The 15,495-nt window shown below is 55.3% G+C and overlaps 1 protein-coding gene across 2 annotated transcripts; it reads left to right on the top strand.

Annotated features, from left to right (window-relative positions):
* The first annotated feature begins 1,374 nt into the window (after positions 1-1,374).
* Positions 1,375-6,965, top strand: PTGES2 (prostaglandin E synthase 2). 2 transcript variants are annotated; one of them, XM_065928367.1, is made up of 7 exons: positions 1,375-1,687; positions 2,993-3,190; positions 3,877-3,935; positions 4,302-4,451; positions 4,721-4,921; positions 5,212-5,329; positions 6,336-6,965. In XM_065928367.1, the coding sequence occupies exons 1-7, from the start codon at positions 1,418-1,420 to the stop codon at positions 6,456-6,458; spliced, it is 1,119 nt and encodes a 372-aa protein (XP_065784439.1). In that variant the 5' UTR covers positions 1,375-1,417; the 3' UTR covers positions 6,459-6,965. The 2 variants fall into 2 exon arrangements, with proteins under 2 accessions (XP_065784439.1, XP_065784440.1); XM_065928368.1 differs by having other exon boundaries at positions 4,721-4,870.
* Positions 6,966-15,495: the final 8,530 nt, after the last annotated feature.

Genomic DNA, 15,495 nt, shown 5'->3' on the forward strand with positions numbered 1-15,495 from the left:
CCCGCCCCCACACGCTGGCAGACGCGTCGCCGTCCCTCCAGCGCTTCACCCAGTGAGCAGAGCTCTGCGTGCGGGCCCGACCTTCAACTCCGCCTTGCCCCGCCCACAAGCTGTCCAAGCCCCGCCCCTTTCCCGGTCCCCGGGTGGGGCCATTCCGGGGCTGCCTGCTGAGAAGCCTAGGCAGTGGAGGCTCCAGCCCTCAGCTTGGGCGAAAGAGCCCGACAGAGGGGCGGGACAGCTTGGAACCCCACATTCCACCCCATCTTACCCCTGGGGACCTGGGCTAATCGGCGACTCGGCACCTCCGACTGGGCGAAATCCGAGACACAGGGTTTCTAAGGCCCCACTTGTGTATGGAAACTTTTATGGTTCTGGTCACAGAAGAAACAGCGCATCGGTGCGGGAGGGCAGGAAAAAAAAAATCCTGGGGTTGATGGGGTGGGGGTGCGCGGAAATCCCGAGTCAAGGGCGTTCACCTGCTACGTGTCGTGCTGGGCAGTTTCTGCGGCTCTCATGGACCGGATGCCATGACGCTTTCCCTGACACTGTGAAGGGTTCAGTCTCTTTCGATTGGGTGCCTGTTACGGGTGACACTGAGGGCCACGTATTAAAAAGCAGAGACATTACTTTGCCAACAAAAGTCCGTCTAGTCAAAGCTATGGTTTTTCCAATACTCATGTATGGCTGTGAGAGTTGGACTATAAAGAAAGCTGAGCGCCGAAAAATTGAAGCTTTTGAACTGGGATGTTGGAGAGGACTCTGGAGAGTCCCTTGGACAGCAAGGAGATCCAACCAGTCCATCCTAAAGGAAATCAGTCCTGAATATTCATTGGAAGGACTGATGTTGAAACTGAAGCTCCAATACTTTGGCCAACTAATGCGAAGAGCTGACTCATTTGAAAAGACTCTGATGGTGGGAAAGATTGAAGGCGAGGGGAGAAGGGGACGACTGAGGATGAGATAGTTGGATGGCATCACCGACTCAATGGAGATGAGTTTGAGTAAACTCAGGGAGTTGGCGATGGACAGGGAGGCCTGGTGTGCTGCAATTCATGGGGTCGCAGAGTCGGACACGGCTGAGTGACTGAACTGAACTGAGGGCCACATGGCGAGCTGCATGCCTGAGTTCCTGCATTCCGCTCCGGGTCACCACCGAGACCAGCTACCTCTACACTCTAGAAGCCGGGGGGCAGTTAGCAGACACCCTCAGGTGTTTCTGACAGATGTTTTAAAAGTTTTAAAGATGTTTTAAAAAGTTGGGCGCCGGGGACGCACGCTCAGTCCCACGAGGGCTGCCCCGCCCTCGCTCGGCGTCACCGTCACCCCTGGCAACCGGCTGGCCCCGCCCCTTCAAGGGGAGCCAGAGCGAAGGCAGTCTTTGTTTCTCGCGCCCTTCCGCGGCGCCGGCGGAGCAAACATGGCCCACGCTGTACGGGCGCTGTGGCCCCACGGGCGAGCTGTGGCCTGGAGGCTGGGCGATCGGCCGGCGCTGGGACTCCACGCGCACAGCCGGGCCGGCTTCACCAGGGCAGCGGGAGGCTCAGGCCCCGCCGCTACGGCCCGCAAGGGGGGTCCACGGCTTCTGGGGGCGGCAGCGCTGGCCCTGGGTGGCGCCCTGGGACTATACCACACGGCGCGGTGGCACCTGCGTGCCCAGGACCTCCGCGCGGAGCGCTCGGCCGCACAGGTAAGCCCGAGGTAAGGGCTTGGGTAGCAGGCCGCACAGGTAAAGACCGACCCTTGGGTAGGGGCCCTGGGGTGAGCGCGGAACCTCGGGACTTCTGGGAACCGGCGGCGTCAGGAATCACCTCCTCTGTCGCCTCTTGACCTTGAGCGAGTGACTTGGTTTTAAGCCCTCCAGTCCTCAAAGTCCTCACCTGTGAAATGGGGCCTTACTGATGCTGCTAACTGGAACAGCCTGTTTTAAAGTCGTTTTACAAACGTGTTTTAAGACTTTTTAATGGGAAGATTTGGAAATCACTGAAAAGGGAAAGTCTCTTGCACGGTTTATCATTTTCCAAACATTTTTCGCCTCCCTCCCCTCCCCCTGTCTCCAAATCCTGAGGTTGTGTATTTTAGTGTATTATTAGTGTGTGTTATTCGTGTTGTTAGTGTTTTTACGAAACTGATGACCATTAGATTCCAGGCCCTGAGACAAGGAACAAGGGTATGTCCCCCCAGGTGAGGGGGTGGCCCAGCTGCCCTTTGCTATGCTTTGTACACAGCGCCAGCCCGCACCCCCACCACGCCCCCACAGACGCCCATTTCCTGAACCCCTGGGAACAGGAGTGGATGGGGAGTGGAGTCGTCGTGTCTCCCTGCCCACCCACCTCCATGGCCCAGCCTCAGTCTCCCATCTCAGAACAGTGGGGGAGGGGGACCGCAGCTGTGATTTTCAAACGTGAGTATGCGGCAAGCTCACCTGGGGTTTTCCTGCTCTGTGAAGGCCAGGGGCCCAGGTTCCACCCTCTCCTGTTGGGGCTTTGTACATGAGTTTGTGCAAACTCTGGGAGATAGTGAAGGACAAGGAAGCCCGGCATGCTGCAATCCATGGGGTCGCGAAGAGTCTGACACGACTTAGCGACCGAACCACCACCACGACCACCACCACCGAAACGCTGGGCTCTGCCCACTGACCTGGACATGCTAAGGAGTAGGGGTGGGCACTCCCAAGTTGAAGCAGTTGCATCTGGGGGGGCACACACCTGCTGGTGTCTGACATTTCCTTGGGACCAGAAAGAGTGGAGAGATGTCTGTCTAGCATTGGACAGAGATGACAAGATCCCTCCTACACAGAACAGACTTTCTTCCTGGATGGGCGCTTGAGCCTGAACTGTACGCTGCAAGAGCCCTTCCCCACCTCCCCGCCACCCATCCCCCATTCTTCCCGAAATTCTCAGAGACACGCTGGAAAACTCCCCTGGGAAAGGTTTGCTTGGGGCCGGGGCCTGGGCCCCCGGCTTCAGAAGCTCCTCCTCTGCTCCTCGTCCAGCTCTCCCTGTCCAGCCGCCTGCAACTGACGCTGTACCAGTACAAAACGTGTCCCTTCTGCAGCAAGGTCCGCGCCTTCCTCGACTTCCACGCCCTGCCCTACCAGGTGGTGGAGGTGAACCCCGTGCGCCGGGCCGAGATCAAGTTCTCCTCCTACAGGAAGGTGCCCATCGTTATGGCCCAGGAAGGAGAGAGCTTGGTGAGCCTTGGGGAGCTGCCCCCTGCCCCAGTGTCCCAGGTTGTCCTGGAACACCCCTGAGTTAGACCCTGCTCTGCAGCCCCGGGAGGAATGTGGGCTCTTTGGGCCTCCGCTGAGGATTTTAAACCAGTGAGTCTAAAGGAGGCAGAGCGCCACAGAGCTTAACAACATGGGTTCTGAAGTCTGGGTGGCCTGGATTCAAGGAGGGGCTCTGCCACTCCCTAGCTGTGTGACTTAGGACCAGTCACTTAGCCTCTCTGACTTGGCTTCATTGATCGACAGAGAACCGTACCCTGTGGGGTGTAGGACTTGGCTCCTAGTCTGTAGCTTCTGAGTCCACCCAGCCCTCCAGTGCCCAGGAGGCCAGGTGGGAGAGGGGGCAGGGCTCAGATCCTGGGTCCTTCCCACCTCCTCCTCTCCATTAGCCACACTTGGGTCTCGCTTACACAGGACACGCTTCCCTGATAGTGGGGACTGTGACCTGGGGGAAGGTAGAACTAATGAGCATCAGTTTTTGGGGTGAACCCCCAGGGATAGGGACACAACACCCAGGATCCCCCTGGCCAGTTCCTGCAGAATGCCTGGGTATCAGGATTGTAGAAGAGCCCCTGGTGATCCAGCCAGTGGCCAGTCAGCCAGTCCCCGCCACCCCTCCCAGCCTTGATCTAAACCGTCCTCTTCTCCAGCAACAACTGAACGACTCCTCTGTCATCATCAGCGCCCTCAAGACCTATCTGGTGTCGGGGTAAGGAGCCCCTGCAGCCCAGGCTGGCACCACGTCTCACGCCCTCTCCTGTCTCAGGGAGGCCTCCCCTGGGCTCCTCCACGGGAGTGGGGGTGGGGCTGCGGCCTAGATGTCCAGAATGTGCTGTGGGTGTCACTCTGAGATTTGCCCCTTCCTCTCCTCTGTGAATCTCCCTCTGTCGGGGAAGTGCTTCCAGAGTCTGCCCCAAATCCCTCTTGCTGCAGCACCTCCTGTGTCACCCACAAGAGGGTGGGAAGCTTCTGCGGGTCGACTCAGGTTGGGGAGGTATTATTCATCCCGAGGAGGTGAGGGCTTAGTCTCCGGGAAGAAGAGGGAGTCAGGGTAAACTCTAGATGTCTCCCAAAGGCAGCCCCTGGTGGACATCATCACCTACTATCCGCCCATGAAGGCGGTGAACGACCAGGGCAAGGAGGTGACCGAGTTCTGCAACAAGTATTGGCTCATGTTGGATGAGAAGGAGGCCCAGCGGATGTATGGGGGCAAGGAGGCCAGGACGTGAGTGGGGCTGGGGCTGGGGCTGGCCCTGGGGTTTGGGGAGGGGGTGGTCTCCCCCCGAGGGGACCGGGCTGAGCGAGATGCTATAAGCCTTGAGGGCTGGGGCTGGGCCACGGGCGGGACTGAGTCCCCTTGTGCCTCTCCCCGCCCCGGGTGCTGGCACAGGAAGCACACCAAGCCGGCCCTCTGCCCCCCTTGCCCGCAGGGAGGAGAGGAGATGCTGGCTCAGGAAGCCCACCTGGCCTGCCCTCTGTCCCCCTCGCCCGCAGGGAGGAGATGAAGTGGCGACAGTGGGCGGACGACTGGTTGGTACACATCATCTCCCCCAACGTGTACCGCACGCCGGCCGAGGCCTTGGCCTCCTTTGACTACATTGTCAAGGAGGGCAATTTCGGGACCGTGGAGGGCGCCATGGCCAAGTACGTGGGCGCAGCTGCCATGTACTTCATTAGCAAGCGGCTCAAGCGCAGGTGATGGTGCACACGTGGATGCGTGGGCGGGTACGCATGCGTGCACTGGGGGCTTCCCCACCCCCAGCATTAGCCCAGCTGAGACTCAAACCCCCAAACTCCTGATTGCCTCCGCCACCCCAGGGGAAGCAGGGCTGGCCTTGGAGTCCAGTTCTGGGTCCCCGTCTTGTACCTTACTCTGTTCCCCTCCCCTCCCCCGAGAGCCGTGCTGGTCCCCGGACCTTCCCGCGCTCCCCACCTGTGCCAGGGTTCAGAGTCCCCTGATGGACTTCTTCTCCATCCCTGCCCAGGCACCACCTCCGGGATGACGTGCGGGAGGATCTCTATGAGGCTGCCAACAAGTGGGTGGCAGCTGTGGGCAAAGACCGGCCCTTCATGGGGGGCCAGAAGCCGAACCTGGCTGATCTGGTGAGTGCGGTGGCGGCAGGGGGTGCACATATCGGAGGGTCTCTCCTTGGGGTGTGGGGAAGGCCCAGGCTGGGAAAACCCAGGTGTGGTCAATACCTGCATCTCACAGCTCCTCCATCCCAGGGGCACCTGGCTCCACTGATTGTCAAGGGCTTAAGGAAAACAAGCGCTCCAGGCTTCTACCTAGCAAAAAGTACTGTGACAGGGTTGTTAGCCTGGCCCCAGTACCAATCCTTGAAGTAGTTCTGCCAGGGTAGAATATGTGGCTTGCAAGGTTCAGGTCTTGGAGCAGGTAATGGGGTCCCCTCTTCTAAAATCTCAGGACCTGAGAGTCGGGGAGGGCATTTTCTCAGAGAAAACTCTGAGTTTGGCGGGGGGGTGGGGGAGTGGGGCGCGGTTTGTTGCCCGGAAAAGGGGATGTGGGTGCAGGGCAGGCCAAACCTGCAACCAGCCCACAGACTTCATTCAAAGTCCCATGTGCAAAACTGGCCCGTTAGTGGGTGTCTCGCTAATCCTGCCGACTGTGCCAATTGTATCGCTGATCCTGTTCATGACGCCAGTTGTCTGGCTGTTCACACTGCACTGTTTGCTGAACCCAGGGGAGACGAGGCATGAGCTGCAAGGCTGGAAGAAAGCTCAGGGAGCCGTAGGAACGGCAGACGCGTTTATTCTCCTGGCTGGCACCGTGGCTGTAGCAGCAGACATAACATAAGCACACACAACACAGCCTCTGGGGCGTTCCAGGTGGAGCTTATATATGCTTCCAGAACCAAAGCGGCCCGTGGCCAAGCGAGTACCTCGTGAGGTTCACACGCAGTGCTATAAGTGATCTCAGCCATTACATATTCATTATTCACAAAACATGGGGCGAAAGCCAGAGGGCGTGGAGTGAGAGAGCCTGACCGCCCATCTTGGCTAATTTGCTGTTTCCCTAGAGTGGGTCATAGGGCTCTCAGAGAGGGGAGGTCATGGGCCGGTGTGGACACCCCTCTGTACCCATCCCCAGGCAGTCTACGGCGTGCTGCGTGTGATGGAGGGTCTGGAGGCCTTCGACGACCTCATGCGTCACACTCACATCCAGCCCTGGTACTTGCGGGTGGAGAAGGCCATCGCCGAGGCCCCCCAGTGAGCTGAGCCTCGTGGTCGCTGCCGGGGGAGGGCGGAAACAGCAGAAGATGCCGGTTGCGAAGGACCAGGGCCGCTGGGCCAGCACTTGGCGACGCTGAGAGACTGCAGCAGGCTCTCATTCGGCCTCTTGCGCACCCTCCCTGGCAGCCCCCTCGCTTCTAACACTGGATGTCTGCTGGGGCCCTGGGAGACAAAGCCCAGGCTCGGTTTGCATCCACAGGGCCCGGAAGGCTGCCTCCCTCCACACTGGCCCTGGGGGCTGACCCTCCCCGACTCCCTGCCGGGCCTCCCTGCTCTCAGCCTTCTCTGGGGCTCTCGAGGCTGCCCTGTCTGTGCTGCGTGGTGGGAGTCAGGTCGAGCTCCTGCCCTGAGCAAGGGAAGCAGGGACCCTTCGGTTTTGGGAGACCCCATCCTTGGCTCCCTCTGGTTTCTGCTGTTTCCAGGTGCCCCCCGTACCCCCGGGACTGTGTATCACGTTTGCAATAAAGAAAAGGTTTGCGGCTCCCCACGTGATGGCGCTGTAGTGGAGGTCAGTGCAGGTTAGGGAAGGCCGCCCTGGCGATTATTACTGTTTGTCCAGGGCTTAGCGAGGGTCAGGCCTGGGTGAAAGGCTCAGCGGGCTTTGTGTCCCGGAATCCCTGGGTTCATGGCCACGGGATGCTCAGCAGGGAGGTGCAGAGATGGCCTGGGGCGCGGGTCTGGTTTTGCTCCCCACTGACTGTGGGACTCTGGGCAGGGCAGCAGCACCCCTCTCTGAGCCCGAGTCTCCTCCTCTGTCAAGTGGGCACAAGGATGGTCCCCACCTCCAGGGGCAGTTGAGAGGGCTCAACTGCAAGACGCAGGTCAGTGTGTGGAAAGATGTCTGGCTCAGCAGGGGCTGGAGTTGTTCCAGTCCTGCTCTACCCACCAGGAGACCAGGGGTCAGAGGATACGGGGCCCTCCAAGGCCATCCGGCTGTGAATGGCCACCCAGGGCTTCGGTCCCAGGCCTGGGACTTCAGAGGATGGATGGTAGGACAGGGGTCCAGAAGCAGCTCGGGGACAAGGAGGGGCTGTGGGGTCCCTGCTTTCCTGGTTTCAGCAGATGACAGGCATGCTGGTCCACCGAGGTCACCCTCCAGAGGCTGGACAGACAGCCAGTGAGCTGATCACTACCTGCTGGGGCCTCCCTGTTGGGGAGGGATAGGCCAACTCCCTCAGACCCCCTCAGGCGAGTTTAACTTTTTTCTTTATTTTTTTTTTTAAAACATAGAAATAATTCATGGTCTTTGTATTAGCACACGTTCAAATAAGGTTGGTGATGGAGTTGGTGAAGGACAGGGAGGCCTGGCATGCTGCAGTCGATGGGGTCGCAAAGAGTCGGCCACGACTGAGCGACTGAACTGAACAGATAAGTTACACCGACCTGAAGCCCTCCGGAGGCAGACAGCGCCATGTGGGGAGGCTGCGGCCTCAGCTTCTGCAGGGCTGTCCGCCACCTGCTTGTTTTGGTTCCCGCTGTGGGCATCTGCCCTTGTCACCCTGTCACACTGGCGGGGTCTTCGCGTCTGCAGAGTGCTCCTGTGGGAGGAAGGAGGGAAGCTGAGGCCTGAGGTCACACCACACGTCTGAGGGATGAGGAGCCATGGAAGCCACCTCTGAGGGGCCAACAGGTGTTCAGGTCTCCAGAGTCACCGCTGTCCGGGATGCTGTTCCCCCTTCACTGATGGGCCTTTAAGTCCCCAAGGGACCTACGATGGCCCTAGAGCCTCCCTCACCAGGGCAGGAACTAGGCCAGGAGCGCCATGACATGCTGGGGGAGGCCTTCCTATATCCCTTCCCCTCCCCGCTTTCCTTCTCTTCACAGAAGGCCTTTTCCACGTAACCCGCACAGAATTACTTGGTACTCTTCCAGCTGTTCAAGGAGGCTGGCTGGCCTTTCTCTGTCTCAATCCCAGAATCCCCAAAGGGAGCATTTGATGGGACCTGCTCGGGATAAGGCATCCCCCTTCAGTCCGTGATACCGTGGCCTGGGGAGGGTCTCACGTCTCACAGCCCCACCCTGTGCTCCCTACCTTTTCTGCTCCTCCTGCTGAATCCAGTGACTGGGTCTCCCAGCCTTGGCTTCCTCGGGAGGCCTGGTCCAGCTAAGGAGACCCCGTGGTGCAGGCCAGACCCCAGCTGCTCATCGCCACCCCTCTCCTCGTGTTCGAGAGATGTTTTCTTCTGACTTTGGATTTCTCAGAGAAAGATATGGTTAACAACAGAGCAGCCATCCTGGGGATAGGGGCCTGACTCCTCACTGCGGCTTCATCCCTGAGGTTGCTGCAGGTGGAGAGGAGCCTGTCCATATCCTCCTACCCTCACCCACCTCCACTAAACAGTCACCTTGAAAAGTCCAAGTTCCTTGGGCTTCCCTGTGACCGGGACTTCCCTGTGACGGGGGCTGGATAATGGCCAGTCAACGCAAGGCCACCAATGCAAGGAGCCCCAAGTCCTGCTTCTGTCAGAGTATTCCCCCCAGAGGTGACAACCTTGCCTCAGTCACCTCTTCTCATAATCGCCAGAGGGCGGTAAGACGATGCAAAGCCCAGAGGAGGAGGTCACAAGGCCTGGTGCTGCCACCTTGTGGCCACTTCTGGGATTGCATCTTTGGGCCATCTTCATTCTCCAAGGACTCTTACTTGCCCATCTGTAAAATGGACTTCCTGGGTAATTCAAATGGTAAAGAATCTGCCTACAATGCAGGAGACCTGGGTTTGACCCCGGGGTCAGGAAGATTCCCTGGAGGAGGGCATGGCAACCCACTCCAGTATTCTTGCCGGGAGAATTCCATGGACAGAGGAGCCTGGTGGGCTGCAGTCCACAGAGTCACAAAGAGTTGGACAGGACTGAGCGACTAACACAACACAACAAAAGTGGGTTTAACATGTAAGGGCTTGAAGACGAGTGGGTAGGGAGAGTCACACGTCTCAGGGGAAAGAACTGCAGGCCAGGAACCCTTGCCCCATTTTGGTCAAGTTCCGGCCATGGCATATGCCCTGTGGCGGTGGTGGCAGCAGGTTTGAGGTGGAAACTCTGTGCACTGTGACCTTGGACAAGCCCTTGGAGGTCAATTACCCTTCATGAGGTTGTAATCGGGGATGGGAATGTTGCACAAAGTTGATGTGCACTGTTGATGGGTGAGGGGTGTTTTTCTGCAGTCAGCTCGCTGTTTCTTCTCCGAACACACTCCTGCTCTGTTTCCATCTGGGCTCCTGGAGTTCACAGCTGAGAAATACTGTTTCCAGACAAGAGCTCCAGGAAGTAAGAAGGGGAGAGTTGTGAGACTGTGCAGATTGGGAGTGTTCCCTGGAGGAGAGTGAGCCACAGCAGAGGCTTTAAGGATTAGGATTCTGGGTTGCTCTTTTTGGTTAGATTCTTAAATTTTAAAATTTCATTTTTATTATACAAATAATTGTGTATTGTGTATAAACAGATCTTGCAGAGAAACAAAAAGATGATACCAATTATTTATAGACCCATCACTGAGATTAAAAAATTTTAAAAACAATTAAAAAATTCAGGGGGCTTCCTTGGTGGTCCAGTGGCTAAGACTCCTTACTCGAAATTAAGGAGGCCCTTAATTAAGGTTCAATCCCTGGTCAGGGAACTAGATCCCACATGCTGCAACTAAGAGTTCAAAGATCCTGCATGCCACAGTGAAGATCCTGTGTGCTAAGACAGAGCAAAGCCAAATAAATAAATATTTAAAAAATCAATAAGAAAAACTTAAAGACATTTGTTTTTGGAGAATAGCCTTCTAGTTATCTTTTTGTAGCCTGCATTTAGTATGTGTGTATATATAGAGACATATAAATATCTTACATTTTTACATATAATTTATATTTTACATATAAGTATTTATATGTATCCAACATATAAATGTTGGAGAAGATTCTTGAGAATCCCTTTGACTGCAAGGAGATCAAGCCAGTTAATCCTAAAGGAAATCAAGCCTGAATATTCATTGGAAGGACTGATACTGAAGCTGAAACTCCAATACTTTGACCACATGATGTGAAGAGTCAACTCATTAGAAAATACCCTGATGCTGGGAAAGATTGAAGTCAGGAAGAGAAGGGGACGACAGAGGATGAGATGGTTGGATGGCATCATCGGCTCAATGGACATGAGTTTGCATAAGCTCCGGGAAATGGTGAAGGACAGGAAAGCCTGGCATGTTGCAGTCAATAGGGTCGCAGAGTTGGACACAACTGAGCAACTGAACAACAACAACAAATGTATCCTATAGTTGGTGGTGGTTTAGTTGCTCAGTCTTGTCTGACTCTTGTGAGGCCATAGACTATAGCCCACCAGGCTCCTCTGTCCATGGGATTCTCCAGGCAAGAATACTGCAGTGGGTTGCCATTTCCTTCTCCAGGGGATCTTCCCAACCCAGGAATCAAACTTGAGTCTCCTGCCTTGCAGGCAGTTTCTTTACCGACTGAGCTACAAGGGAAAACCCTTGTAGTAGTTAAATGGGGCATATTTTGGGGCAAGCTCTGTTTTAAGCACTTTACACAGACTTTCAATATCCCTCTGAGGTAAGTACAAGTATTCCCATTTTACAGATGAAGAAACTGAGGCATCAGGTTAAGTGAATTGCTTGGTGTCACAGTAAATAGCACAGGAAAGATTTGAACCTAGATTTCCTGGACCCAGAAACACTGATCTTAATCAGATTATTATAATATTCCTCTCTCTAGAAATATATATTTTAAAATAAAAATCCAGATCACATTGTAGTCCAGATTAGCAACCATTCTCCCTCACTTTTCTAATGACTGCTCCACTGTATGCCACTGCTGCCTAATTTATTTAACCAGTTGGATGGGAAGGATTTGGACAGGCAGAAGTGTCTAACAAAGAACAGGGCTGTTAGTGGGGGTGGGGGGGAGTGGGGAGGTGGGCTAAATAATGACCCCCAAATATATCCAGGACCTAGTCCCTGGAACCTGGGAACATTACCTTATGTGGCAAAGAGACTCTGCTGATGTGATTAAATTAATGATTTTGGGATGGAGAGATTTTCCTGGATTACCCAGCGAGGCCCTAAATGTAATCACAGTCTGCTTGTAAGAGGGAGGCGGAGGGAGCTTTGACTAAAGAGATGTGAGAACAGAAGTGAGGCTGGAATGACGCCAGGAAGAGGTCACAAGCCAAGGAGAGCAGCTGGTCTCCAGAGGCCGGAAGAGGCAAGAAATGAATTCTCCTTGAGAGCCTCCGGAAGGAAGCAGCCCTGTGGGATACCTAGATTTCAGTCCATTGAGATTGATTTTGGACTTCCGGCCTCTAGAACTAGTGGGAATAAATATGTGCTGTTTTAAGACGCCACGTTTACGGCGATTTGTAACAGTAGTCTGTTGTTCAGTTGCCGTGTCCAAGACTCTGCACCCCACAGGCTGCAGCATGCCAAGCTCCTCTGTCCTTCAGCATCTTCCAGAGTCTGCTTAAACTCATGTCCATTGAGTTGGTGATGCCATCGGTTAGGCGAGTGTATGTTCCTCGGTTCTGTCTCGTCACGACAAAGACTTGGAGTGACAGACATTAAAGCCCTCTGCCCGTCACAGCGCTCGGGTCTTGGACAGACCGTGTTCTAGCTCTTAGACAAATCAGTGTTACAGCTCTGTGTTACAGCTCTGTTTTATTTAGATATTAGCAGGAAAATCCATCCTCAAGGCTTGAGGGCATGCTGACCCAAAGACGCGAAGAGAAGAGAGTGGGAGAGCGTGCCAGCGAGCAGGGCAGGGAGAGAGACCCCCGGCCCTTTGGCTCCTCTTTTTATATGTTTTTTTTTTCTCCCCCTAGGCCTGCCCTATGAAAACTGGGCTAGCTAGGAGTATTGTTTGTTCTACCTAAGGTCCTCACTCCGGTCCTTGGACCTTCCTTTGTTCTAGTTTCGTGGATTTTTCCCTTCCTTATCTTTTAGTCACCACCATTCTGGACTCCCGTTTCCTATTCTAGCTACCTAACACATCTGACCATCTCATCCTCTGCCGCCCTCTTCTCCTTTTGCCCTCAATCTTTCCCAGCATCAGGGTCTTTTCCAATGAGTTGGCTCTTTGCATCAGGTGTCCCAAATATTGGAGCTTTAGTGTCAGTCCTTCCAATCAATATTCAGAGTTGATTCCCTCTAGGATTGAGTGGTTTGATCTCCTTGCAGTCCAGGGGACTCTCAAGAGTCTTCTCCAGCACCACAATTGCAAAGCATTTATTTTTTGACACTCAGCCTTCATTAAGTTCTAACTCTCACATCTGTACATGACTACTAGAAAAGCCATAGTATTGACTCTATGGACCTTTGTCAGCAAAGTGATGTCTCTGCTTTTGAATACACTGTCTAGATTTGTCATAGCTTTTCTTCCAAGGAGGAAGTGTCTTATTAGTTTCCTGGCTGCACTCACCGTTTGCAGTGATTTTGGAGCCGAGGAAAATAAAATCTGTCAATAGGACACTAATACAAATGGTACAGACCAGTATAGTCAGGGAAGAGAACCGGCTACGGGGAGCCAAGTACCAGAGGCAAGTCCCTGGCTCTGTGTCAGTTTCCTTCTCCATAAAATGCGGGGCAGGGGTTGGGCTCTTTGGTGCAGTCAGGGGCCCCCACCAAACTGGCGGGTGTGGGTGGAGCCAGCTCAGCGCCTTCACAGCTGCTGTGGAGAGATAGTCGTTCCTCCTGGGCCACAGGGACCATGCTGAGTGGTGATAGCAAAAGGCCCAGAGAGACCATTCCTTTGTGCTCCCCATGCCCCTCCTCCAGCGCCAACCTCTGTGTTATGGAAACTGAGCTGGGCCTGGGGGCCTGGGGCAGCCCTCTGGCCCGCCTCTGGCCTCAGTTTCCTCATTCCTGGTTGCTCCCTGCCCTCCTGCATCGCTGCCCTCCCACCGCCTTATTCCCACCCAGCACTGGCAGCCTCTCCAGCCCCTCTGACCGGGCTCCTGCTTCCTCGCTGGCCCTGGGCGGCAGAGACCAAGGTCCACGCCTGGGCAGTGGGGCCCAGCATGCAGCCTGCTCCTCCTCTCACCCTTCCCCTACATTCCAGGCTGCTCAGACTGGTGAGATGGGGCCTGGGGGCAGCCTGGCCGCGAACCAAGGTGGAGAACAGGGCCTGGGGCTCCAGAGTCAGCAAAGCTGGTTTGAATCTTGGTTCAACCTATGCCCTTTAAAAGGGAAAAGAATATATGTATGTTTTGGCTGAGTTGTGGCTTGCAGGATCTTTGTTTCCCGACTAGGGATTGAACCCTGGGCCCTCCACATTGAGTGCAGAGCCATAACCCCTGGACTACCAGGGGATTCCCAACATTTGCCCTTTGGATGAATCTGGCGTTTCTCCTGGCCCTGAGCTGTAAGGCAAATACCGTGCCCATCTTCCTCATGAGGAAACTGAGGCTCAGAGAGGCATGAAACTTGCCTAAGATCACACTGCCAGGTGCTAGGATTCAAGCACTGCCCTGCCTCACTTTCCCCCAGCTCTCTGGGGCCTCCTGGCCAGGACAGCAGCCAGGGACCAGGTGTGTCACCCACCTGAGGCCAGGCAAGGAGCCCCTGCCCCTCAGTGAAGTTCCCCACAGGTGGGTCGTGGCGTGGTCCAGGCTGCCAGGGCTGGTGTGGGGGCAGGGGCCAACCGTATCTTCACCCCCAGGCACACAGCCAGAGTGGGTCGCGCTGATCTGCTTCAGGGTCTTGTCACCTGTTCCCAGTGAGGCCCTGGGCAAGCCCCTGCCCCTTCCGGAGCCTTAGTTTCCACCTCTGTAAAATGGGGACATAGCGGCCGCAGCCTTTGTCCCCTGTGCGCCCTTCCGGACTGAGATGAAGGGTCTGGCTCCAGGAAGGAAGCGCACAGGACACGGGCCAGGTCCCCCACCCTCTCACCCCCCGAGCCAGAGATCCCGAGCTTCCTCAGCGCAGAGAGTGGGGGGAAGCGGGGGCGGAGTGGAATGAAAAAGCACTTAGGGGAAATTACTCTGTGTTTGGAATCCAGGATGGTGCCGGGGCACTGCAAGTGTTTAAGGACCGACCATTTCCGTTTCCTGTCTTGTTTCAACTTCCCAACAGCCCTCCCAAGGCACGTCTGGAGGTCAGAGGTCTGGAGTGTGTCTCACTGGGCTAAAGTCAAGGTCGTCCTTGGGGCAGCGTTCCTTCTGGAGGTTTTCTGAGAAACTCGACCTTGCCTTTTCCAGTTTCTAGAGGCCACAGGAGTCTGACATGGGGCTCCTTCCTCCATCTTCAAAGCAAGCGGCCCCGTCCATTCTCCCTGGCTTTCTCCCTGCCTTCCTCTCCCACAAGGAAGCATCTTGTGATCTTGGGTTCACTTGGATAATCCAGGCTACTCTCTCTCCCTGTTTGAAGGTCAGCTGATTGGCAAACTTAATTCCATCTGTTACCTTAATTAGCCTTTGTTTGCCTTGCCACCTAATGCACTGGTTCTGGGGATTAGGACGTGAATGTCTTTGGGAGGAGATGTAATTCTGCCTCCCACACATGGGTTTTATCCAATGACTTAACTACTCGTTAGGCCTGTAGTGGGTGCCGGGCACCTACTGGGAACAGCATATGAGAAAGTCGATCCTCTAGTTGATGGTGAGAAATACGAGGAAGAAAAACAAATGGGGTGGGGAATGAGCTGTGGAGGGAACAGGGCTGCCCCCGTAAGCCAGGTGGCCAGGGAAAGCCTCCGTGAGAAGGTGACATGTGATTGAAGACTGGATGGAGGGGACTCCCCGGGGGGTCCAGTGGCTGAGACTCTGTGGCTCTTAAAGCAAGGGCGCTGGGTTTGATTTCTGGTTAGGGAACTAGCTCTCACATGCTGCAACTAAAAGATCCTGTGTGCTGCAACTAAGATCTGAGGCAGCCAACTAAATAATTAATAAGATTGGAAGGAGGGAGGAGGGAACAAAGGAGGCGACTATAGGAAGGTTGGCTTGGCGACCAACACTGTCAACCGCCTCCCAAAACTAACTTCTGTGCTGGAGAAGCCGTTCTCCCAGCGAGTGGAACCGAGCACCTGGGAACCTGGG

This window comes from Muntiacus reevesi, chromosome 3 (genome assembly GCF_963930625.1).
Source record: "Muntiacus reevesi chromosome 3, mMunRee1.1, whole genome shotgun sequence".
Taxonomy (NCBI): Eukaryota; Metazoa; Chordata; class Mammalia; order Artiodactyla; family Cervidae; genus Muntiacus; species Muntiacus reevesi.

Bases quoted from the DNA above. Each gene is read 5' to 3' on its own strand.
- PTGES2 (XM_065928367.1), top strand. From the start codon at position 1,418: ATGGCCCACGCTGTACGGGCGCTGTGGCCCCACGGGCGAGCTGTGGCC. The intron at 3,936-4,301 runs GTAAGGAGCCCC...TGTCTCCCAAAG, and splicing joins AAGACCTATCTGGTGTCGGG to GCAGCCCCTGGTGGACATCA. The intron at 4,922-5,211 runs GTGATGGTGCAC...ATCCCTGCCCAG, and splicing joins AGCAAGCGGCTCAAGCGCAG to GCACCACCTCCGGGATGACG.